Source organism: Anastrepha ludens, chromosome 3 (assembly GCF_028408465.1).
Source record: "Anastrepha ludens isolate Willacy chromosome 3, idAnaLude1.1, whole genome shotgun sequence".
Lineage (NCBI taxonomy): Eukaryota > Metazoa > Arthropoda > Insecta > Diptera > Tephritidae > Anastrepha > Anastrepha ludens.
This window is the reverse complement of record NC_071499.1, coordinates 92746167-92773628: the sequence shown is the minus strand read 5'-3', so window position 1 is coordinate 92773628 and position 27462 is coordinate 92746167. Positions and strand designations below refer to the sequence as shown.

General features: G+C 37.8%; 1 protein-coding gene across 1 annotated transcript in view; it reads right to left on the bottom strand.

Annotated features, from left to right (window-relative positions):
• Nucleotides 1-342: 342 nt before the first annotated feature.
• LOC128858472 (irregular chiasm C-roughest protein) overlaps nucleotides 343-27462 on the bottom strand; it is a 105813-nt gene continuing 78693 nt past the window's right edge. Inside the window, exons 3-9 of the mRNA XM_054094776.1 lie at nucleotides 15353-16222; nucleotides 12568-12768; nucleotides 9623-9799; nucleotides 4846-4948; nucleotides 4312-4439; nucleotides 2924-3344; nucleotides 343-1571 (exon numbers count right to left, since the gene is read on the bottom strand). Coding sequence (XP_053950751.1) covers nucleotides 871-1571; nucleotides 2924-3344; nucleotides 4312-4439; nucleotides 4846-4948; nucleotides 9623-9799; nucleotides 12568-12768; nucleotides 15353-16153 — 2532 coding nt within the window. The 5' untranslated portion in view covers nucleotides 16154-16222 and the 3' untranslated portion in view covers nucleotides 343-870. The remainder of the gene's footprint in view (nucleotides 1572-2923; nucleotides 3345-4311; nucleotides 4440-4845; nucleotides 4949-9622; nucleotides 9800-12567; nucleotides 12769-15352; nucleotides 16223-27462) is intronic.

Below are 27462 nucleotides of genomic sequence, written 5' to 3'. Positions count from 1 at the left end.
CTGCTGCCAAGGGATTAAACCGACATGTCTACCTTAGCAACCAATGACGGTGTCAACGTGGAAAATCCAGCGCTGAAAGTTGAGATATTGTGTATGAAAATCTGTCGAAATTTTAAAACAGATAGCGGGCGCATGGCTTTAAGGATTTAGAGGGGAAACATTGCTGTACTTTGAAGTTTTTGAAATTAACTTCAATGTTAGTATAGATTTGTAAAGGTTGAGGAGCAAGAATATACCAGTATATTGGATGCATTCTTAAAGGAGAAATCACACAAAAAAATGTTAAATAAGATATAAATTTTGTAACTTTTCCTATTTAAAACTGATGTACTTTTATGAACGTTAACGCCCTTGCGCAGTATAAAATGAAAAGCTTTTAAAAGCAGCCGAGTTGATTTGAGTCATGTTTTAAGTAGAGTACTAATGCGATATTTATGTATTTTCGAAAATTTTTTAAATAATTTTGTGGAGATTTGTATAACCTTAAAACTTGAAAAATCTGAACGATAAAGTACCAACAAAGCTCAACGATTGCAAAAAGTGATACAATTGTTTGCTTGAACCAAACTACTTCTTGCCATTAAAATCATATTTTTAAAATTTTTTATTAACACGTTTTTTTTAACTAGTTGCTCAATACGAATTGCATGGCTGTTCACAATACAAATACATATATTCTTGAACTAAAAATCCTAATCCTTACCTGGCGTCTAGAGGGTAATGCGATCGATTTGCGCGCCGTTCACACAATTATTAATGCTTTTGAGATCAGTCTTTGAATTCTACGCGACTATTTATGTTGTTTGTATGAGTCTTTCCTTACACTTACACCATCGTCAGCATTTTCCAACCACTTACGCTGTTCACTCCCTAAACCGCTGTTGGTGGCGGCAGTAACGACGAGTTGGATGATCTCAAATATGGATTGCCGTAAATGGCGCTGTACCGTGGATCTACACTCATCGCCACTGAGCTGGAGATGACATGTGTCGCTGTGCTCTGATTACTGCAACTACCATTTGGCGACGAACTCACCACTGACGCTGTTGTCGATTGTAAGCTCGGCAAACCATTATCCTGACGTATTTCGCGTGAACCGACGATACTACTCGTGAGGCTGCCGCTCGCACTGCCGTTCGATAGGAAACTCATTGGCACTGTTTGTGGTGGTGGAGTTTGTTGATGGTGTTGTAGTGTTTGCTGCATATGTTGTTGTTGTAAATGATTGTGGTGATTATTTTGTAGTATAGTCGAGCTGCCATTCGACTTGGTGGAGCAGGTGGTGAGGTATTGCGGCGGCGGACTATAGTGTGTGGTGTAGTCGCCGTAGGGTACATAACCACCGGAAATGTCCACTTTGAGGTCGCTATAATTGGAAGTACGATCGCCGGCTTCCATTTTACAAGCTACACCGCCATTTTTACTGATCTGATGCTCGCTGATTACATCGGCCGGTGGAAGTTTGGTGCGCTTCTTGCATTTAAAGTAGACGATGATGATAATTATGAGAATCATGGCACAGCCGACGACTGAGGTACCCCCGATGATGATCATCATGGGCGATATGGTTTCTGTTGGATGAAAAGAGGGGTGGAAAAAAATAAATTAATTTGTTGTTTAAAGAAAATGTATGTAAAATCATACAGTCGCTTTAAAAAATCTTAAAATTATTTGACTTTTATTAAGCTGACTAAATTCAGGAGCGTTTAACTTTCCATAACAAACATTTTACATTTCACTAACATTTCGTATGTACAATTTTCCTTTGAATTTCAGTATGTAATCAGATATAAAAAAATAAAGCTAAATACAAAAAAATTTTGATTAATTTTTATCACACACAAAAACTTAAATATACTTTTACTAAGCAACGATAGGGGGCTGTGTATACTCGAATCACAGCTCAGCGAGAGCAGGGCAGCTAATGACGAAGTGCTGAGATGATTCTACCTCGTCTTCTAGATAGCTTTTGCAGGAAGGATTCGCAACATTATCTAGTCTCACCGCGAGGATACCTAACGGTGTCCGTTAAGGACACTCACAAAATTCCATAGTAGCGGCTTTGTTAAATTTACAAGTTGCTCCGAACGTCTTCTATACGAGGGCAGAAGGACATCGCGACTTTACCAATTTGCGCTCACTGAGTGGACGCGAAGCCTACCTTTACAAGAACCCCAATCCTAATTTCCCGGGAGGGGAAACGTTTAGAGGGCAACCTATCTAGTTAGCTCATCTACCCAGCAATTTCTCGTAATGTCGCTGTGACCACAAAGTGTAATGAGCCCAACATCTTAGTGTTCGGTTGCAATTCCGAGAGAAGTCAGGCATGCGCCGCCTGATTTTGAGCGCACCAACAGTGGGGGCGCTAATTGCCGCTTGGCTGTTAAATGTTTACCTTCTTGACAGTAGTAACACCAGTACCAACTATAAATAAAAGCAAAAGTTATGCTAGGCAGTACAACATTGTCTTCCATAACTAAAATTTAAACTGGTAAGTTCTCTAACAAATACAAACCACAAACTTTAATTTTAATATCTTCTGGTATCTGTTTTTTATACGTAGCGGTGGGGTAAATTTTTTCCCCAAGGCTTTAGTTGAATAACCAATTATTAGGATGCCAGTCATTAAATAAATCCTATAAAAATAAATTCTAGCCTATTTTTCATACACTCAAAATAAATCGTAAAATTTATAAAGTTTGTTTGCCACTTAAGTGGTTTTGCACCTCAAATTTAAATTAATTACATATTTCAAACTCAGTTTCATATTTCTTTGTAGAAAATTAAATACCAACGCGCAAAAAAATGTATTTAAATTCTATTTCAACCTTCAACTATTTACAATGCCAACCAACACCAACTTCCACGTGTCTTTTTCACCCACACAACTACAATTAACTGCATACACATATTGAATACTCACTTTGCGCCTGTAGACTGATTTCCAGCACATCGTTGCCATAATCATTCACCACAGTGCAATTGTATTTGCCATAATGATAGGCTTGACTGTCACGAATGATCAGAGTCGATTTGACACCACCCGGCACCGGATCCACCAATATTGAATAGTCGTGCCCGTACTCAGCGCTGATTTCATGTCCATTAAAAGTCCAAGAGACGTGACGTGCACGAGGTACCGAAGTAGCCGAACATTCGATACGCGCCGTATCACCCACCCAGCCAAATTGGTAGGCCGGAGAGTAAATGGTGGGCGAGCCCTTTAAGTAAATATACGCATCGCTGGTGATCTCCTTATAGCCAGGCACGTTTGCTTTGCAATAGTAACGACCGGCAGTCTCGTTGCTAACGGTGAAGGTGAGATTAGAATTGACGCCAACAACCTGGAAAAAGAGAGAGAGTTTACGACATTAATATAAAATATACTCAATGTTATGTAAGTAAAAAATTAGATTATTGAAAATGTATCATTCAAAAATCTTCGGAAGTGTTGGCTTAGCTAAATAAAATACAGTAGAAGTACCGGAGCGCATACTGTCGGCACTATTATGGACTGTAGTAGCTAGTGCAGGGTATGGCTTTCATTTTATCCATCTTAATATGAATGTATTCAAATAATGTACCAATAACTTTTGCGAACGCTTAGCTGGTAGATAAATACATCGAAAAATCCAAAAACAGTTCTCTAAGCTCTTTACTCCAGTCAGTGACGAATGGAGAAGTTGTGGCTGTAGACCACTTATGATAATAGGTATGCATTGAGCCCATCTGGTGGTTTTTTCTCAATAAATAGTGCTTACTGTAGAATACTGCAACTACGTAGCACAGCACTTTGTACGACTGATACCAACCGAACTGTTTTAACAAAATGTGTTGACACTATTATGAAACTTACTGCACACATTTATGAAATTAGGCAACTCCGTACACAGAATAAAACAACGAGCAGCTTTAGTGACAGCTTCTCGTTACTCTAACTTTAAAGCTGGTTCTAAGCTGACTCTAGCTGAACTATGACTAAGGTAAAGTACAAACGAATAAACTATTGATGTTGTTGTTGTTTAGTAGTAGTATAAACGTTCCCCATACAAGTACGGGGAATGCTGCTGAAGTGACTGTGGGATGAAGGATGACAAAGCAGAGTACTTTTTCTCTTTTTGTTTGAAATTCGCTAGACTAAGAAGTTGCATTTATGAGTCAGATGTGTTGAAAGAGAATCAGCTACATTCCTATTTTTCGAGAAACTCTCAGATGATTTTGTAAAGGAGTTTACCCCATTTGCAATCTTTCTTTTTGCGTCTTAAGTATCTTCTCATAACCCATTAAATTACCAATTTAGATTTAACTTACCCTGTCACTTGGATGTTGGATCCATACAATATCTGGCGTTGGATTACCATCCACTTCGCAACTTAGTGATACTAATGTACCTGAGTCTGCTTCGATCGACTGTGGGCGCTGACGAAAATAGGGAGCATCTGTTGAAAACAAAGTACAATTTGAGAGAAGCGTCAGAACAATTTGTGATTAGTGGTGAATATAGCTTAGTAAATATTAATTATACTACTTATGAGTGTAAAGATTAAATGTTATTGATAAGCTGGCGAAGAGAATCACAGCCATTTGAGCCACTTATTATTGTCGCTATTCTCAGTGAAAACCGACTGGATTTCCTCGAAGGTAGTTAAAAGTAGCACCAATAAGTGCTTTTTGAAAAAAAAAAAAAAATAAATAAAAATAACAAATAATAAAAAATAAATAAATAAAAAGATAAAATAAAGTTTTCTTTTTATTGCTAACTAGTACGGATTTCTTCGACAACTCTTCAAACTAATGCAGGACTATACATCTTTTTTGAACTGAAGATTTGTATTAACTACTCACAGCTTATATCCAGCGTTTCACTATCTTCACTCTTTCCCACGGTGTTTTGTACCTCACATTTGACGATGGCGTCATGGAATTTACGGGTGACATTGCGAATGACCTGCAAGATTAAGAAGAGAAAGAAGTTGCAAATTAAAGTGCTAAATAAAATATGCAACAAATTTAAGAAATTGAATTTCTAAAATATAAACTAATATCTCTATCAAGCATTAATAGCAATAACAATTTCACAACACACAGAGTCGAAGCTTTTGTACATAGGTATTAGGCCGGGTCGATTTGCGGGGAGGCAAAAAAATCGCCCATTGCTCTGTGAAAATCATATTCTAGGGATCAAAATAAGAAACTTTGCCGAAGAAACCATACCTCTAAAACGAATTCTGATGTCCCCCAATTTGGGTCGAACTTTTTAGATTCTTTTCTCAAGTAAAGGCCAAAAATGGTAATATTTTGAAATGATTGTATGGGGAACCCCCCAGGGGAGTTCCAGGGGGTGTGCCACTGGCATGGGTGGATCGGCCATCCAAAGTTAGTGGGTGTCGGTCATACATTTGGACTCGATTGAGGCACTCTAAATGGGTCAAAGTGGGATTTTTCGTTCGACCCAAATTGGGAGACATCAGAATTCGTTTTAGAGGTATGGTTCCTTCGGCAAAGTTTCTTATTTTGATCCCTAGAATACGATTTTCACAGAGCAATGAGCGATTTTTAAATCGACCCGCCCTAATAGGTATAATAAAATTAAATAAAATTTGTGGTGAGCGGGGCGTATAAGTAACTTTTAAAGTGTTTGTTGTTTTACACCCGACTGTTGTATGTCATAGCATGAAGGAATCGGGATATATATAGACATAACTATATGTTTACTAAAAGGCTTATAATGTGTACAAAAATGCCTAGAGGGTATGTTCGTCCGTCCGTGCGCACGATAACTCGATCAAAAATTAATATAATCCCATGCAACTTGACATAAATATTACACTTTGTTCGAGGTATTTTAGTACTGACAATGGGCGAAAATGGTCCAGAACCACGTCTATACGCAAAAAACTCAGAAAACGGCTGCTATAAATGAAGTAAAATTTAGTATAAATGAGGCACCCAAATAAAAGTGGGCCATACCCCGCTCGTTCTCGGGTAAATGCTTGCATCCCTATAACAACGCAATAAAACTCGCCTACATTTGGTACAATTATTGCTGTCCACCTCATTTGAATTCGACTTAAATATTACTGAGATCTGATAAAAACCACGCCCACTTTTTATAATATATATATTATTAATACTAAATTTTCGTAGGTCCGCCTGATGTTACTAGCAAAAACTCGCCTATGAGTTTGTTTAACTCCAAAAATAAACAGTGAGCCCGAATAAAACTTTACTAAAATGTACACAGGAATACATATAAACTTCGGTCCGCACCGAATTCAGCACTCCTTACCTGTTTTTCATAAATGTGAATACAACAAAAGCTGCCATATGAATTGTAGTAGCCGCACAAAATGGCAAACGGATGCTAATAGTAGTGTTTAACATGGCCCATACTCCCCTTTACTCTCCTTGCAGTTAGCCTCATAACCGCCATTAAATGCACTACTACTCGTGTCTATGATGGGTATATATATATAAATATAGTATAGCGCAGTGGGGCAGGACGATGGCACTGGCGATAATTAAAAATACGCAAATGCTATAAGCCAAACGAAAGCCACAACATATTCAACAGTCACTTATAGACCAACACGTTTGACGGTCGCAAAGTCCAACAGGGTACAATTTGGCATAATTCAGCTGGTTTAGTTCTGGGTGTTCATCGGCTATTTCTACATCCAAAGTAATTTCCGAGCTGAGCGAAAGCCGGTAAAAAGCCGGTCAAAAAGCCAAAATATCAGCGAAAAGTCTATACCTCTAACCTTTGAATATTAAATAAAAACTATTTTTCGCATATCGGACGGTGGCCGTTCTTAATGTGGCACCCTATATTAGCTTTAAGGCATTTTCCAACGCTACTGCCATAACTCAGCTCCGATTCAGCTGCAGTTAGTCGCTTTCAACTGCCACCGATTACTTTTTTCAGCGCCTTCTAAACGTCAGGCCATAACAAATTATGAGAACCAACAGCTTGTTTTGGCCACACACACACATACATACATCCATATACACGTACCTGCTTATATAATCAGGAAGTTTACTATGCCTATGATTGTAGAGGCGATTGCAGCTGCTGACGGTTGCTGATCAACTGGTTGCAAGCAGCAAGCAACAAAAGCAGCATTTGACAACTGGTTAGTAATTCTTGCAAGTAATTTGTTCTTTGCATCGAGTGCAATTTAAGGTGAGGTGGAGTGATTCGAACATCTGCGGCTGGTTTTGGGTGGTTTTAGTTGTAGCAATAATACGGTTGTGGTTTTTTGCAGCGTCAGTAACTGGTTTAGTTCTATATGTTTTTATATGCGAAATTATATTTTTCCTAAATAATCACACAGATACGTAAATTGAACGACTGCTGCAACATTTATAATTTGTGCCGCTACTGCAGTGATGAAGCTAACATTCTTTCGCATCATCTTTTGCCTTTCGATTGATTCTTAGTGTTTGTTTTGTTGTAGGAAAAATATTCGCATCAGAAAAGGCGTTGTATTAAACCAATTTTCATTTGGGTGCTAGTTGTTTGAGGTGTGATATTCAAATTTAGTGCGCCACTCACCAAAACCACAAAAGTAATAACAAAAACTACAGGCAAACCAAAACCAAAAAAACAAAGCCATAGCCAACATCAATAGCTTGTAACATTGGGCAGTCGAAAAGTCGAAAGACATTTTAAGCTTCATTTAACCAAAAAAAAATTAAATTTGGAGAAGTTGAAAAAAGTTATAGCTGTTCAAAAATTAGTGAAAATAATGAAGAAATTCGCTATATTTTGAAATTTTTGTATAAAAAAGGAAAGAATGCCACACAAGCCACCAATGAAATTTGTGAAGTTTACTGAGACGTTGCTCTATCAGTTCAAGTAGCACAACAATGGTTCGCTCGCTTCCGTTCTGGAAATTTCGATGTGAAAGATGCACCTCGCTCCGGTCGACCTATCGTTGAAAAAGTCGATGAAATTATGGAAAAGATTGACCAGGACCGTCACATAAGCTGCCATGACATCGCCAAGGCACTAAACATTCATCATCAAACGGTTTTGAACCATTTAAAAAAGGCTGGTTACAAAAAGAAGCTCGATGTTTGGGTACCACATGAATTGTCTGTGAAAAATTTAATGGACCGAATTAACATTTGCGATTCTTTGCTGAAACGAAATGAAATCGAACCATTTCTGAAGCGAATGGTAACAGGAGACGAAAAGTGGATCAAATACGACAATAATGTGCGAAAAAGATCATGGTGCAAGGGTGGTGAAGCTCAACAAATGGTCGCAAAGCCAGGATTGACGCCTCGAAAGGTTATGCTGTGTGTTTGGTGGGATTGGAAAGGAATCATCCACTATGAGCTGCTCCAGCCTGTTCGAACGATTGATTCTACACTTTACTGTCAACAACTGATGAGATTGAAGCAGGCAATCGAAAAAAAACGGCCAGAACTGATCAGCAGAAGGGGCGTCGTCTTCCATCAGGACAACGCTAGGCCACACGCATCTTTGATGACTCGGCAAAAACTGGAAGAGCTTGGCTGGGAAGTTTTGATGCATCCACCATATAGCCCTGACCTTGCACCATCGGCCTACCATTTATTTCGGTCAATGCAGAACTCTCTTAATGGCGTAAAGTTGGCTTCAAGAGAAGCCTGTGAAAATTACTTGTCGCAGTTTCTCGTCGAGAAACCACAAAAGTTTTACACTGATGGAATAATGTCTCTAGAAGAAAAATGGCAAAAGGTGGTCGACCAAAATGGTACATATTTGGTTTAATAAAGTTCATTATAAATAAAAAAAAATGAGTTGAAGTTTGATTAGAAATACGAAAAGACTTTTTCGACTACCCAATATTAGGCGTAGATTAAAACGGCGTGATATGGCAGTGCCTCAATTTGTGATCGCTTCAACTGATTAGGATCCTAGCAGCAACCATTTCTCTTCAGTCCGCCCACTCCGAGTTGCTGTTATTATGGCAGCTCTAACAGCTGAACTGGTTTCAACTTTTTAAATGCTTGTCTGCGAAGAAATTCTAAACGACTAACGCTTTTACCAACTCTCCATTTATGTTGCAACTTCTTTCGTAGTTGCACGTAACATTCATAGCTCGCGTAATCGTTTTGGCAGCAAAAAAGAAAATAGTCCAAAACAATAAGAGCCGCATTTGCTCTAGAAATATGTGTAGTATGCGCGACATACGTAATCAGCAGTAAGCAGCTTTTTAATGCAGCAAATCTAGTTGTGGCAGCGACGTAATTGATTGGCCTGTGATTTGCGAATTATATGTAGCGGCAACAGTAGTGGCGCAACAACATCAAATACCATATTTACCGCCACACACACACACACATAGTCTCTGCTAGCGGCACTCACCTGGGCTGCAGCTTCAACTGCCACTCCACATTAACCTCAACCCAATTCAGTGCGCTCCCATTCACTGCATGCCGCGTTGCACCATACCACAAACAGCTCTTTAACTACAGTTCACTAAACTAGCAATTTATGTATGTAGATGTGTACACCTAACCCCGCTCTTAAGCTGCACGCTTAAATTAATTCACTTCACTGCATTTGCTCTGCGCTAATTTCTTAAAACCAAAGTCTTTGCATGCATTTATTGCTTTTGTTGTAACTTACCATTTCGGTTTTTTGCCCACCAACAATTGGTTCATCGTTGATGAACCAACGATAACGCAAATCACTGGGATTGGCATCCGCTTTACACTCCAATCGCACCTGTGCAAACTCCGGTATACGACCATCCTCCAACGCACCGCCGATTATGCTCACTTTAACTTTTGGTGCGTATTTTACCTGGAAAAATTGAAAGAAATAAAAGAAAATGAGCATTTAGAAAATTGCTATGAATTATAATCAGCTGCGGTGACAGCAATACAAAGTTTTAATTTAAACTGGTTTTACTCGAGCACATAACTGTACTTTGATAAAGTTTTCAGATATCGGCGCGAAGACCACACAGAAATGTGTTTGTATGTACGTATGTATGTAGGTGGATACGCTGCCATAGGCGTTGACAAACATTTATGGCCGTTATACGTAATAACACTATTTATGTGTATGTATGTATGTGTCAACTAATAGAAATATGGCAATGCATTATATTAAACCCAGAATGATAAGGATTTCGCTGACGCTACGTTACACTATAGCTTATTGAAAAAACCTGCTAACGAACGATTCGGTGAAATGTCTCAAGTTTAAAGTTGCAGTTTGTAAACAATGCTATAGTGGCCTAAAGGGAAATGATGAGACATATAGTTTGTAAAGGAGAGTTGTTGTACAAAAACAGCAGTGGGACCCGCACGATCAAAACAGAGCTCAGGCAGGAAGATGAACTAATGAGAGAACAATTCGAGGAGCCAGTTTTAAAAAAATAAATAATTGGCGCGTACACTTCTGTTAGGTGTTTGGCCGAGCTCCTCCTCCTATTTGTGGTGTGCGTCTTGATGTTGTTCCACAAATGGAGGGACCTACAGTTTCAAGCCGACTCCGAACGGCAAATTGTTTTTATGAGGAGCCTTTCATGGCAGAAATACACTCGGAGGTTTGCCATTGCCTGCCGAGGGGCGACTGCTATTAGAAAAATGTTTTCATTAATTTTGCTTTCATCGAGATTCGAACCAACGACCTCTTTGTGAATTCCGAATGGTAATCACGCACCAACCCATTCGGCAACGGCGGCCGCCAGTTTTACGCCAACAAATTTTTCGGTGAAACCAGAACATAACTATACTACACTGGCTATATTGACTTATTTACAAATATAAAAAGAACTGCAATTGAAGCAGAGGGATTTATGCTAAATAGCTGAACGAAGCAGAGTTAGCTTGGTAATTTAATAGTCATGCCTCGTATTGTGCCTTTTTTTTTTTTTTTGCCGGGACAACTAGCTAGTGCAGCACTCAGACATTAATTAAGTCCATTGTACTACACTTGGATTCCCATTTAATTTTCTCTAAATCTACCAGATCTCTGAAGAAATCTGAGTAGATCTTGTGGTGCCAAGGAGTCAAGATGGTCGCTTCTTAACACATCAGTGCCAAAGACCTCAAACCTGATTCGAACGAAGGCGGGCAGACACACAGGAAGTGGTCCGTCGTCTCATTCTCCTCTTCACAAGCTGGGCAGAGTACACTGTCTGAGATGCCCAACCTTTCCATGTGCTTTGCCCACAGAAAGTGGCCCGTCATCAGTCCAACAAGCCGTCTGCACTCCCCTCTGCTTAATGACAGAAGGGTTTGCGACAGTCGATCGGACATGACAGGTAACATCAGTTTAGTCCATCTGCAGCCTCTGTCAGCCTGCCAAGCTCACTTGTGGGTTGTAGTAACCCATTTGCTAACCGTGGCTGTGATGGCCGCAGAAGGGAGTGGCAAAACGGGCTCTGGGCCAAAGAAGTTGGCCTCAGAGCCCATCTTAGCTAAGGAGTCAGAGGTCTCATTACCCGCGATACCCACGTGTCCCGGGACCCATGTTAGCATCAGGCTATTATGTCTACCGACATAGTTCAGCCTGGATTTACAGGACTTGACTACCCCTGATGTGGTTGGAGGGCTGTCTATATACAGGGCCCGCCATCTATCGTTACGGATTTGAAGTAGGTATTATTTGAAGAATGGCATCACTTAGCTGTCATCTGATTTGACAAAAAATTAGTTTTATTCTTCCGCTGAACGAAAATGGTTGTGTATACGGTCAAAGAGGAGGATATTGGTGGCATTTGGTTCCAACAAGATGGCGCTACTTGCCACACAGCGAATGCTATGGGATGGTGCATGGCTAGCCGAGGCAGCCATATGAATTAAGTTGTGTCCCATCATTAACCGGAAGGATTGTACTTCAAAATAAAAAAAACAGTTTGGAAAAATATTCAATAGTTTCTTTTTTATAGCATTTTTAATTCCGTAAAGTTATATGGCGGACCCTTTATATACGATTCAATACCGCTGCAGAATTCCCTATATGAGGCTCTTTTCGATTCCCGAATAAGCCTCTTGTAGTTCTTCTGAACATCACGGTATCGCTCCCAATCCTCTGCAAGGTTAGTCTTGATGGCCCGGTTTAGAAGTTTTCTCGGGTACTTTTTCCCCCGGGCCCGGAGTTTTCAGAGGGGCCCGGACTCGAGATTATACGTATTTATATGAATTAGACATCATTTGAAAGGGCCCGCATTTGCAATTTTCCCCCGAGGCCCGGATTTTCCCCCGGGCCCGGATATGCTCTCTACGGCCCTGGTACTAGTACATATTCCTTCAGCACCAATATGAAACACGTTAAATGTACCACTATTGATCACCAACAAATTAGGTCTCAAATGTTTAACTTTTAAACGCTAATTTCATCGCTTCAACTATACTAACCAGCTTCAAACTAGTTTTACGCAACTAGTAGTGATTCAAGAAATTGTGGTCCTGCATGAGTCGTCAGACAGTCCGATTTATTGCTCACATATACAAGTATAATAAACACATAACTCATTGTTCAAATAAAGCTGCCATGTGAGCTTTTATTTATGTGTGTGTGTATTGTATATTTCCGGAAACAACTTCTGTCATACTCACCTCCACACGTATCCTCGCCGACCGATATGTGCGATCCGCCGTGTTTTGCGCCTGACATGTGAATGTCGTATTGTGATGTTCCTTTTTCGGTGTCAACCGCAATGTCGATTGAGCGGTGAAGCGTCGCTCATCCGGCATCTGCAGCGTAGTGTAGTCAATGTCACTCATTATAACGTTTCCAAGTCCATCAATCCACGTTATCTGCAAATAAAAGTAAGAATGAAAGCAAATGTGTGAATGAATATATGAATGAGAATGCAAAACAACAATATAACGAGCGCGAAGGACTAAAGGACATGTACGTGTAAGGATCAAATTGTAAAAGCGCGATGATGTGTGGTTAGCTCTATGCTGATGACAGCTGGATGGATTGTGGGAAGGGATTTACAAACAAACACTGAGTTGGAGTGACGCAAAAAAGACGAATAATAAATTAAAATACAAATTTCGTAAATATATCGTGGTAGCAAATATCTGGATACCGTTAACAAATGTACAGGTGTGAGCCGCTAACGTATTAACTGTTGTATACGTACATATATATTTCCAAAACCAGTGGAGCAATGATCTCGTTTTTAGGCTGTTGAGGGTTGGGACTGAGCTTAGGTTGGCTGCAAAGGTTGCTGCTTGAACACTTTGCCAGTTGCGATTTGTAGAAAAAGTGTAACAATTCGGCAGTAGCTCTTATTGAAAATGAAAGCAAATTATTTTTTTTCTTGTATAGCGCTACAGCCGAGTTGGTTATGCATGACAAGGATTCGATAGTCAAGTGGGCTTGACGGCTATTGAGGACATGAAATATAAAATGACAGAAAAGTCACCCTAAAAAATGAAGAGTCTCCCTGGGCCAAAGACCCTAAGATTGAACCATATATGCACACAACTAAATAAATAAAAACAAAAAATAATTGGCGCGTACACTTCTGTTAGGTGTTTGGCCGAGCTCCTCCTCCTATTTGTGGTGTGCGTCTTGATGTTGTTCCACAAATGGAGGGACCTACAGTTTCAAGCCGACTCCGAACGGCAGATATTTTTATGAGGAGCTTTTTCATGGCACAAATACACTCGGAGGTTTGCTATTGTCTGCCGAGGGGCGACCGCTATTAGAAAAATGTTTTTATTAATTTTGCTTTCACCGAGATTCGAACCAACGAACTCTCTGTGAATTACGAATGGTAATCACGCACCAACCCATTCGTCTACCGCGGCCGCCTATGTACACAACTACATAAGTAGGTATATATTCAGTTGTGAGTGAATATTGTATTTATAACTTGCTCTGGGGACAGACATATTGCGTTTAGTCTTATTTGCATTGAAAAGTAGCATGAAACACCATCTGACTATAGAAAATGGGAGTGATATCAAAGGATTTCGTGCATTCATGCGTCTGAATAGAACATCACAAAGTTTTGGTTCACTAATTTTTTCAATAGCTGTCTTATATTTATGAATTGCGATCAACCACGCTGCCATGTTCAAATGTATTAAAAAGCGATGTAGATATGTATATGCAACAAATATCACAGTTACTAGAAAAGTGATTGATGTCATACAGCGCATATTTCTCAAAAAAAATTTAAAGACCTCGATTTATTATACCTGAATGGCTCTTTAAGGGGGTGGTAGGGTTTAGCGCTAAAAAAAAACACTTTTTTTTTTAATTTTTTACAGAAATATGGCTTAAGATACTTTAATAAAATCAGTTGCATGTTATTGTACATCTTTTCGATAAGTTTTTAAAAAATATTAATAGTAAAATATTAACAAATAAGCCCATGACAGAGTTTTTTTGGAGATATGTTTTTCGAGAGGTGCTCTGCGGTGCCAATCGGCATTCGTCGTAGAATCATCTGAAACTAAAAAAGTCGAATTTTTCAGTTAAAGTATGACGTAATAATTCGAGGTAGAGTGCCTACAAAGGCTATAACTTTGAGAGTTCTGCTCCGATCCACTTAAAATTTTGACAAAACATTCTTGAAATGATTTACTATAAGATGAGTGAAGAAAAAAAATTTCGATTTTGTGACCCTACCCCCCCCTTAAATGAATATTAGGCCAGAGAAGATCGCCATCTAAAAAAAAATTTTTATTCTTAGTAAGTATGGAAATGAAATGCTCTCTCGTCGTTTCGATAAAAGTTGCTGTTGTGGAAAAGAAAACACGGAAGAGGAACAAAAAATTATTAAATTTTTCATCTTTCGAAACTTTTTCTGCAAAGTACATCTCTTCAAGAACTGAAGACAAGTTTGCAATTCATATTAATCCAACTCTTATTGATGTTAAGTACCAATTTTGGTAAATATTTTATTATATTTCCCAGAGAATTTTGATCAACTCTTAGTACTATCTTACCATACCTCTAAAACGAATTCTGATGCTAATCAGGTCTCATGCATCGCTCTCAGAGTCGTTATGTGTGTGACGTTACACTTGTGGAACAGATAATTGGGAACATAGCAATTTGCGCGTGTGTTATTTGTGTAATTTCTTCTTTACGGCAAACAAGTCAATTTAGGGCACGAAATGAGAGTAGTTATTTCAAAATTTTTCCGCCCAGCTTTGATAAATTATGCTCAAAAAAGGAAGAAGTCATCTTTCATCTACTACTTTCAGAAACTACCATATTATCAGCTTTTTGATCTCACATAAAATGTTTTTGAAAAAATTCACACACACGCTAAATATTCGACAAGCATTCCTGAAATAAATTGAGTTGCAATTTTTGCATTTGTATTACGATTCCGGGTCTCATATACTCTATGTAAATCTAATTGCGTCTTACCTCCGATGCTGGTTTGCCGCCCACCGACACACATTCAATGTCCACTTTTCGATCCTCCGTCGTGTAGATCACTTCACCTTGGGTAATTTTTGGCGCCTCTGGTGGCACCAACACCGTTAATGTCGCAAACGTAGAACGAATGGCCGGCTGAGCTTCTGGACCTGGACTCACTTGACATTGATAGCGCGCATCATCGTCCAACATCACCGGATAAATATCCAACGAATAGTCGCCCTCCTCATCACTGCCAATCATGGAGTAGCGCTCAAAACCACTTAAGTCCCGCGAGGTGCCCAAACCAAAATCATCTTTGGTCCACTGCAGTACTCCCTGTTTATTGATGACGCGACACGGCAACGTTACACGAGCACCCACCACAGCCGATTGGTCTTGTGGCTCCATAGCGAAGCGTTGATTCTGATAAGCGCCGTAATAGGATGAGGAGGAGGAGACTGATGGCATAGAGGCGGAATATGCGACATCGTCGAGTGTCACGACGTCGCTGCTAACCATGTCATTGCCTGACAGGTGCTTAGCCTGCGTCATGCTGATCGTCGACGATGCGAAGGTGATGATGACGATGATATTGAGTGGCAGCAGCAATTGCCGTAAACTGCGCAGGCTTTTGAGTAACGCCATTGACGTCGCTGTAGCCACAGGTGAGCGATGCAAGGGTATGACAGGTGAAGTTGAAGCGAATGTGTTGTACTGCATGACTGAGACGTGCGTTTCACTGTTGTTATGCGTGTTTGATACAAATTTGGTTTGTTGGTTTTGTTGTCGATGACGCTTCGAAAGCATTTACTTGACGCGACGCAAAATGTTTGATGGATGCGCACGAAAGTCGTATCGATTTATTACTTTTCAATGCTGCAATAGAAAGAGGGAAAAGAAAATGAAATGAAAGGAAATTAGTAGAAAATCGGAAATTAAGTTTGCAGCCGAAACAACAATTGGATAGCAAATTCACTATTATATGTATGCATGGATATTCATCTGTTTGTGTAATGTGCCGCTATTAAATATTTCTCAGAGCTTTATTTTTTTAGATATACAAGCAAAACTTGTGGATACTTAAATTTCAAAATTGTGCATAGAAAATGTTACTTTTTAAGGTGCGTTAAACAGTAACTGATTCGCCACATGAAATGTGAAAGGTATCTAGGAACCCCCTCGTTCTTCTAAGACGTTTTTATTAAATTTAAAATTCCCTGTAGGTACTGGTTAAAAAATTTTGTTTCGTTTTACATTATAAAAGTTCAATATTTCCTGAGCGAATTGAGATTTTTAACAGTACCATAACATAAAAGTTTTGCTGAAAAAGAATATTACATTTTTTTTACAAAAAAACTAAACTCTATTTATTAAGGAGGAAAGTATCTGATTATGTCGATTACTTTCATGATTTCAATTACTTGCTGAGATTGATAACAAAGCTGCCTGGTGAATTTAACTTTGCAAACGGATATAGTTCTAATCCACCGAAAGAGTTTAAAAATGAGGAAATTTACTTACAGAATGTTTAGAGAATCGATGGGATTTAAATTTAAAACAACTTTAAAATAAAACAAAATATCTCACCGCTTCATGTAGTATAAAAGTCCTAACCGTAGCTATTAATAAAAAACAACATAATCCAAGAGGCCAATAGATCATGGAGAGATGAAGATACATGTGTAACAGCTAGGCTACTATGGCTGCAAATAAACAAGAAAAGGGCAAAGGAATTGCTCAGTATCTCAAGAGATATATCTGGAGGGTCGTGGCTTGTTTCAGCAGTCATTGGCTATTTGGCAGTCATTCCTCGAGACTAGGTGTTTTCTCCCATAAATATTGCAGAAGTTGCAGAGATGAGGAAGCGGAAGAAAAAGTCGAGCACTTCCTTTCCAACTGTCCAGCCCTAGCTAAAATCAGATCAGGTTGTCTAGGTAAAAACTTTTTTAATTCCCTTACTCTTCTCTGTCTGGCGTGGGGTTGGGTTCAATTCTATGTTTCATAAGAGTCACAACGGACCTGTAAGTTCTAAATGGTATCACTACTTTCGTTATAAATAGCCCTTTTTTATTGTGCACCTTTAAAAATTTAATATTAGCTTAATTTAATTTATTTCAAGAAGAGCCCGGGATGATAACCATTTACGAGCACTCTTCCATCTTAGAGGAAAGATTCAGTTTAAGAAGATTATGTTACATATATTTTAAGGGGGGAGCCTGGTTTATGAGGTCTAAAAATTGCATCTCTTTGCGATTTTTTTTTTTAAGGAAAAAATTAATTTAGCACTGCAAAGTTTTTTCTATCTTTTAATGAACATTTAAAAAGTATAACAAATTTTTGTACTGGTTAAAATAAGTTGAAAAAAATGTTTGACATAGAAATTAGTAAAGCGCTGCAACGCTGGAGTTTCCAACTGGCGTACAAGATACAGCTCGTAATTATTATCTAAAGCAAAAAATTCTAATGGATTTCTAATTGTCATGATTTTTTATTCTAGATGAACTAAGAAAACTGAGAGAAATTCCAAAATTTCAACTTTTTGGAGGTTTTAAAGAAAAAAATGCCTTTCTATAAAAAAAAAAAAAATTCACTTCAACTTGGTATAAAAATCTTAAAAATTTGTTTTTATCTATTTTGTTAGTTCAAATAGAAGAGAATTTAATACTGAAGGGAGCAAGCTATGATTCATTTCAAAAGGTTCATTCGTTTTTTTTTCATTCATGTACGCCAATTCAAAGAAATCATAAAAATGAAAAGTCGAGAAAAGAAGATAAAATTTGTACTATAGCTGTCCGGTCACAGCGTAACTACCTAACGCTCGCCTACCTTTGGCTTTGTATCTACGGAAATATTAAGAATTAGGCTCTGTAACTTTGTGTGAATATTCTGAAATATATTAGGAATCAGGCTCTCACCTTAAGCAATATTTATTAATAAAAGCTTGTTTTCAAATACCCCACTTTTTCTTTTTGGTAAATAAATGGTGAATCTGAACTGCCAATTGTAAAAAGAAAGCAAGCTAAACTTTCGCCAACTAAACGGGAGACACTGGTAAGTAAAGGGTGTTTTTTTTAGAGGTTAGGTTTTCAAGATGAAATAAAACGTATATAATTTAATGTTATGGCCAAGAATTTAGCTTTATTATAAAGATAAGGGTTTGCCATTATGTTTTAAAAATGATTTCGGGCAAGTGGCCGCCGCGGCTGGCTCGAATAAATTCCAGCCGAGAGTCCCAATGTTCGACCACTTTTTGCAGCAATTGGGGCCGTATGTCAGCAATAACGCGCCGAATATTCTCTTCCAAGACGTTAATCGTCTCCGGCTTATCTGCGTAGACAAGCGACTTCACATAGCCCCACAAGAAATAGTCCAGCGGTGTTATATCGCACGATCTTGGAGGCCACGCCACAGGTCCACGGCGCGAGATAATGCGCTCACCAAAAGTTTCCTTCAATAAATCGATTGTTGCGTTGGCTGTATGGCATGTAGCGCCGTCTTGTTGGAACCGAAGTTCGTCCACATCAACATCGTCCAATTCAGGCACGAAAAAGTCATTAATCATGGCTCTATAGCGCTCTCCATTGACTGTAACATTATGGCCGGCTTCATTTTTAAAGAAATATGGACCAATGATTCCCTCTGTCCATAGAGCACACCAAACAGTGACTTTTTGAGGATGTAACGGCGTCTCAGCAATGGCTTGTGGATTATGTGCACTCCAAATGCGACAATTTTGCTTATTGACATACCCATTCAACCAAAAGTGAGCTTCATCGCTGAACAAAATTTTCTTGTGAAAATCGGGATCGGTGGGCATCTCGTTTTGGGCCCAAATTTGCACGATTTGCAAACGTTGTTCAGGTGTAAGTCTATTCATATGAAATGTCACATCAAGTGACAGCTGTTAAAAAGACCACCTACGAAAAAAGTAGTGCCAACTTGAAAACCTAACCTCTAAAAAAACACCCTTTATATAGTTTCTCGTAAGCAGTATTAGTTTAAAAACGTTTAAGAAAATTTTAGGCGTAAGAAGTTTAGGGATGAATTGAAGTTGAATGCTTGACTCAATACAGGAAATATATCTAATTATGTTGTAAGGCTTGTCAACCCTAAATAATGATGGCTCTAACTGACAATCAGTTATGCCACCTCCATATTATATAATTAACAAGACATTTAATAAAAACAAAATACTTGGTACTGCTTTGCACGCCCTCAACTTAATTTCACTGTACCCACCTACACCCGGCATTCTAAAAAATTGAACATTTTTAAATTGATTTTTTTATTAATCAATAAGGGTTCAGTCCTTATTATTAATTTTGTCCCGCTTTAGTTTTACCACATTTTACCAGGTGGAAAAATATTATTTATTACAACCAATTAAAAAAATACTAAAAAGATAACTTAGGACTATAGTGCAAAAAGCACTAAAATACAATTGAATTCGATAACTTGGGAAACACATTCTTGGTCAAAGAAAAATCAACCAAAACAGAGTTGGAAATCACATTGAGTTCTCGAAGTGAATGGGTCATTTCTGGCATAATTCGCGTAAGTTATTTTTTGTCTAGCATACAAATCAGAGATGCCACTAATGGCTAATATGGTCCCGTTATGACTTATGTCATAATAGCATCACTTACTCGAATCTTGGTCCATCACGTTCTTCAAATTTTTATCGCAATACATTTAATAAATTCAGTTGCTGTGGTGCGGAATTTTTTCGTTTTAATTTCCAACAAAATGTAAAATGTGACAATGGTAAGTTTATAACTAAAAACAAATGAATAAACATGCCAATTTTCAAAGTTACGACAGCGAAACTTTAGAAGGATACATTGGGAGTGTCCACTTGTTGGCATTGTATTCGATTAAATTAGTTCGACGTCATTTTAGATCCTTTACAAATATCTGAATACACTATCTGCGATTACAAAGCAAGCGAATCATTAGAATAAATGTTTGTTATGCAATTCCTAACTTAAGGGAAGAACAAATCGACCATTGCAGCCAAAGAAGAGAGCAAGAGATTACATGCGTAGATATACAGCTTTTGCCTTAACACTTTGCCCATAAACATGCGCTCGTATACACACATACACACAGTCATTAAGCCGGATTACCGTGGCTCAGACTTTCATCTGAAATTATTTCTTGTGTGGCTTTCGGCTACACGCAACGTGACCGAGTCGATTTCAATATCGTACCTACAAAGCCTAGATCAGAGCAACCAATTCAAAAGGATTTGAAAATATTTAGCAACAGTAAAGTAAAACAACAAACTATTTTCCAGCAAACTTCAATGTGCAGACAAATTTTACAAGGCGTCTAAATGGCGATCAAAAGATGAAAATGAAAGAAAATTGGGGGAAAGTCTGAAACAAAATTTGCAAAAATATGCACGGATGTATACAAATACGAGCTCTTTGGCTTATATATGTATGTATTTACATACGTATTTATCGACTTAGGTGTAATCAAAACTTTGCCCGAATTACATTTAATTACACAAATACATACATACCATTACATATATATAAGCATATACACATATATATCTATACAGAGTTCTGACATTAGGCAATGTCTGTGATACAAGACTCAATATGCCAATTGATAGCTGAGTTCAGTGCATGAACGCCTAAAAGCATACCATAGAAAACAGCCGTTAGCGTACTGGAAATTTACAAGTTGGCGTACAAATTTTCCGAAAGTGAGGCAGACAGAAAGAATCATTTGAAAAAACCAAATGTTAAAATTTGTCCATTTGCTGTTCATACTCATGAATTTGCTAGAGCCAAAGGCTGTTGGCAGCCAAAAGCAAAGGCAAATAAGCCCAATAGGCATAAAAGCCCACCAGTTTAGCGTTGCATTGCAATTTTAAAACCAACCATTATATGTACATCTGTAAGTGTGTGCATGCTTTTGGCTGTGTGCATTTGTGTGGTGCCTCATTGTGGTCTCGTGATGAAAGCACCGGAACGCTATCGACCAGCACCTCGTCCTGCCGCGACAAATATGAATATTTAAATATGCAGCTGTACATGCGACTGCATATATTTACATTACCGAAATACATATAAGTTCATATACGCACATATTTACAGCACTTTTGGCAACAATCCAGCCGCTCTTGTGAACGCCCCGAGTGATGTTGTTGCATATTAAAAAATCGCATTAAATTCGAATTACGCAAAGCTCGGGCTAGTGCAGGCAACAACAATAACTTTGGCTACTGTGGGCCATAATGCAAATATAAATCTCTTCATAAAAAAGAAACAACCAGAGAGTATACCCTTACGGCATTCCTGTTGGGATTCCTGTTGATTTCTGCTTTTGTTAACGCTCCATTTTCAAAATTGTCGCGTTTGCAACTCTGGCCTACGCGCACACATCCAAACTTGAAACTTATTCATGTACATATGTGTATACTTATATTGGTATATAAATAGTACACACATACATACGTAAATGTGGTTACATTGCCTGTAAAATGATACCTTTGCTGTGGCTGCCGCCGCCATGTGATTGTGGCAACATAAAATTATAACTTTTTTCATTTGGCACTGCATGAGTTCGTATTGCGGCAAACTGTTAATGCTTCTGGCATATCTTTTATAATTTAATGAGCATGCAATAATTTTCTATAAATCGATATTAAATTTTAAATTATGAATTACTTATACTTTTCGTGCTATGAAGCTTGGTTACGTAAAACCCTGTCTACTTCTTCCAAAATTGGCCAGAAACTGTTTAATGTTGAATGTTTTCGCGCATATTTTACATAGTTAAAAGAAACTATGACATTCTGAAAAAATGGATGGCTGCAGCAATTGTTCAAAACTACCAAGGGATTTCGAATTTCATGCATTTATAAAAAAAGAATGCATTTATTTTTGCGGTACTGGATAAGCGTTAAGTAATGTATAGTGTGCAATAAACAGGGTAAACAAAAAGTTGTGCTAAAAATTTGTTTTTAAAACCCTTATATGCTTTAAGATATACTTTTAAATTTCATATACAGTGCGTTAAAGAACTATAGCACAGGGACCTGTGATGAATTCTGACAATTTATTTGCCTATTATTTAGTTTTCCTAATTTTTTTTATGAAAATATTAGTGCGCACTCCTACAAAAATCATATAAATCCAAGATTGTGCAAATTTAAACTAATTCAATAAATTTTTTTCCAAATTTCTAACTATTGGGTAGTCGAAAAAGTCTTTTCGTATTTCTAATCAAACTTCAACTCATTTTTTTTTATATTTATAATGAACTTTATTAAACCAAATATGTACTATTTCGGTCGACCACCTTTAGCCATTTTTCTTCTAGAGACATTATTCCAGCAGTGTAAAACTTTTGTGGTTTCTCGGCGAAAAACTGCGACAAGTAATTTTCACATTCTTCTCTTGAAGCCAACTTTACTCCATTAAGGGAGTTCTGCATTGACCGAAACAAATGGTAGTCCGATGGTGCATGGTCAAGCCTATGTGGTGGATGCATCAAAACTTCGCAGCCAAGCTCTCCCAGTTTTTGCCGAGTCATCCACAGACAATTCATGTGGTATCCAAACATCGAGCTTCTTTTTGTAACCAGCCTTTTTTAAATGGTTCAAAACCGTTTGATGATGAATGTTTAGTGCCTTGGCGATGTCATGGCAGCTTACGTGACGGTCCTGGTCAATCTTTTCCATAACTTCATCGACTTTTTCAACGATAGGTCGACCGGAGCGAGGTGCATCTTTCACAACGAAATTTCCAGAACGGAAGCGAGCGAATCATTGTTGTGCTACACGAACTGATACAGCATCGTCTGCGTTAACTTCACAAATTTCATTGGTGGCTTGCGTGGCATTCTTCCCTTTTTTATACAAAAATTTCAAAATATAGCGAGTTTCTTCATTATTTTTACTAATTTTTGAACAGCTATAACTTTTTCAACTTCTCCGAATTTAATTTGTTTTTGGTTAAATGAAGCTTAAAATGTCACTTTTCCAATACCATATGATATGACACAATGTGATTGGTAGCACTGGAGATAGATGACTCCAACGACATCTATTGACAAAATACGAAAAGACTTTTTCGCCTACCCAATATAAATTAAAATTTCGAAAAAAATTTCGAGTTTGTAAATTTATAGTACATTAAATTTTGCTTTAATAAAGTGCAACTTTGGCTCAACATTCGTGTTTTTTTTTTAGACTTCATAATAGGTAAATAACTTTCGGGTTCTAGTAGTTTTTATAGAATTGAGACTGAGTTCTAAAACACCAATGCAAATAGCTCTGACGCGATATTTAATCGATTAGGCCACCATGGAAATTTCAAGCAATATATTGTTTTAATATAATATATTTGAATGTCCCAATACCTTAAGAATGGCATACTCAAAGGATGAAGGCGAGAAAAATATGTGAGTATCTCTATCTGGAATTTTATCCAAATCCTCTCAGTCCGATGTGTACGGTACCGAAAATTTCTGGATAAATTTCTTATATTACATAGATTTATTATTAACTATTTGTTTTAAACAACGCAACGTTTTTGTAAAAATCGAACGATGAACAACTTCTTCCGCTTTATTACTGAAGCAAATTTAGGAGTAATGCGGCATTTTCTATGGTTTTGTGTTTCGTTTGCATTACTCGACCTTCAAAATAATTTAGCCTGAATTAAGGTGTTTTTTTGATACCATTTTTCCAGTAGTCTCCCATATCTGAACTTAGGTAGGTCAACAGAAGAATTCATGCCATGATATATTGACTTGGCATCGAACTGCAACTGGCCGTTTTCTGTTTCGTTACCGTCAGTATTCTCATAGCTTTGTTCCTCGTACTGTTAGGCATAACTTTGCTGGCACGGCGTTAAACACAACAGGGAGACTTCGACAAAGAACAACAGTCCAGCTATTTTTAATTATCTCCCCAACTTACCCTCCGCACCTAATTGCTGACATAAACTTCAAAAACAAATACTTGATATCAAAAATACCCATACACAACGGGTACTTTTTCCCCCGGGCCCGGAGTTTTCAGAGGGGCCCGGACTCAAGGGTAATTCCAAGAAATTTCCTGCTTGAAAAAATATAGTAAATAATACTTCTACCAGAGTTCCGTCACAGACGTTTTTTGGTGTCCCCATACCGAATGTTATGATCATGATTACGAAGAATAAATATAATATGGTGATACAAAAGTGTATATTATTGAGCTCTTATTAAAATGGAACATTTTATGCTACTGATTTATAAGGTAATTAATAATTATAGTGATGATTAGATTAAACACATTTCTCGTCATCATGGACTCAGTTATCACTGGTATTGAAAACCGGTTTACTGCAACTAAAAACATAAACAACATTTTCTCATTCCTGTGGCTATTTCCTAAAATTGAAAAAGCAGAACTTCAGACAGCAGCTCTTAATTTTGCTAAAAAATACCCTTCTGATGTGTCGGAGGAAATCTCAATTGAGATGTGTCACTTGAAGAGTGTGTACAAGGCGAATTTTACTGGAAATTCGGAATGTTGTATGCCTCCGTTCGACTTGTTGAATGCCATCACAGCTAAAAACTTGGATACTCTGGTCCCGAACATCTGCATTGCTTTGCGAATATTCTGCACCCTGCCAGTATCGGTTGCCGGCGCCGAAATATCTTTCAGCGTTTATCAAGGATCAAAGACTATCATCGTTCTTGTTCAACTCAGAGTCGAGTAACAGGATTGACAACTTTGTATTTGGAATCTGAGTTAGCAAGGAAACTCGACTTCGATGATATTATAAGAGCTTTTGCCTCAGCTAAAGCAAGAAAAGCATCGTGGCAGTCATTTTCAAATATTTGTAAGGCTCACAAAATGAATAAAAAATTTTAACTTTTTTCAGCTGCGTTTTTTATTTCAGATCTGCTGAAGAGTTTTCTAAAATTCATTTTAATCATTTAATCATAATCATTTCATAATTAATTCTGTCAAAAATTTTATCAATGAGTTTTTCAATGTTTAAATGTTATATCACTATAACATAATACGCATTTTGATAAATAAAAAAAATTTGAAGGGGCCCGCATCTCAAGTTTCCCCCGGGGCCCGAATACTCTCTCCACGGCCCTGTTCGGAAGTGCACATGTTCGAAACCCCGGGCACAAAGCACCAAATGATGGAAAAAGCGGTCGCTTCTCGGGGGTCAATGACACTCCTCCGAGTTGAAAAAGCTCACACCACTAATTACAAATCTGAACAATTTCGGAAGTAAAAGAAGATCGAAATCCCGAAATCCCCGGATTGGTTTCCCTATTATCAACATCGACGCCACCTGAAGAGAAAACCCGTTAAATATTCACTTCTTTGTTTTGGTTTAAGGTTCTTCCCTATACCCCTTCTTCGTCCCTTAATTTTTTTTTTACCGCTAGTTTCCTCTTTAATATTGCTAGCTACTTCATCCATCCAAGATATGAGTAAGTGAATTCGGAGTCAACTTGTCGACCGGCTTGTCCCACTCACCACAAAAAACGCTTCGCTCCATGCAACATCATAAATCATCAAGAATTTTTTTTTTACTAAGAGTGACAATGAGTGTAACAGGCGGTATTTAAACTCTCATAAAACAATTTATTTGTAGTTCGTGCAAGGAGTGTGCAGCTGTGCAAACTAAAAATATTTTCTTTAGATTTGACCTAATTCCTTGTGGATAAGGGGGCTACTACATTTAATTGTCTTCTCTATTTGTATTCAGATGAGTACGTTTTTGGTTGTGTGGGCAATTGGTATGATAAGTTCGTGTGTGGTAAGCCACAATATCGTAGTTAATAGTTTTTGATGGCCAACATGACCCAGTTATTCGACAAATACTCAAATAAAAACTTAATAAAGTGGGAGAATAAAGAGGGTCTTTAAGTGATATATATTTTATATTCATTTTTCGATTTACTTAGCAAAATACGAAGAAATTTCCTACACACATACACAAAAGTATTAATACACTTTTACAAAGATATGCCAAATATTCATTTTATATCACATCTAAAGCCAATTTTCGTATTGAACCGGGTTTTATCGTAACAAATTTCATTCGCTAAATTCGATAGTCGTTTGGCTAAGGCACGCCTCAATCATATTATCTTGCTATAATCATAACCATTATGCTAATGGGCATTGTCAGTCCTCAGTTGGTGGTAGCTGTGTGTGGAATCTGGCAATTTGGACGCTGCAGCACACATTTAGCGAATCAGATGAGAGCGCGTATCGCCTGAAATGCGTAAAATTATTTTCTTCGGTTTTTAGTGATTTTTTTTTTCATATTGCTTTCCTTTTATTATGATTATTTCGTTTTTATAGGCATCGCTTGCTGATTATTGGAGAGTATTTATTTCGAATGTACCTTTTTGAGCCTTCTTTACAGAACAGCTTTATTCGATTTTTAGTAATCCACGTGTTTGGTATTTACTTATTGTAGTTATGACTGAGCTAAAAAATTTCTAAGGAAACGTAATGTGTTTGAATATTCTATCTTCTGACGCAGTCACATTTGTACTCTATTATGGCAATCCTATAAAATCTAAAGAAATTAAATCGTGCTCGCCAATCTACTGGTATGGTGGGTATCTGGATTTTTTCATACAAAAGTCAGATAGCTTCTGCAAAAATCTTCTTTCATGAAGGAAGTGATTTGCCAAAGCCAACCTTTGCATTTAAAGAAATTAAAAGGAGAAAAATGTGTATTCCAGCGTAAAGCTTTTAACTGATAGCGGAAATTTTGTCAATGACTTTTATGCGGCCAAGGACTTTCACGGCAAGATTTGAAACTGTTACAATACAAAAACAAACAAGTGGGGAATGACTATACATACCGATGTATGCTGATTGCTAAAAAAAAACCACTGATAAAAAAGGATCACTTCGAGGTTGAAGTATCAATAGTAAGAAGAAATCCCAGTATAAAAAGCAACAGCAAAATGTATGCAGCGGTGTAAAAATTACTATAACTAATGCAGATGAAAACTAATGTAGATGAATCAGCCAATGAAAAATATTCAGCGGAAAGCTGTGGCATATTTGATAGTGAGCGACAAATTGTGTGGAGCGCAATTATGAGAAATTTAACAAAAATTGG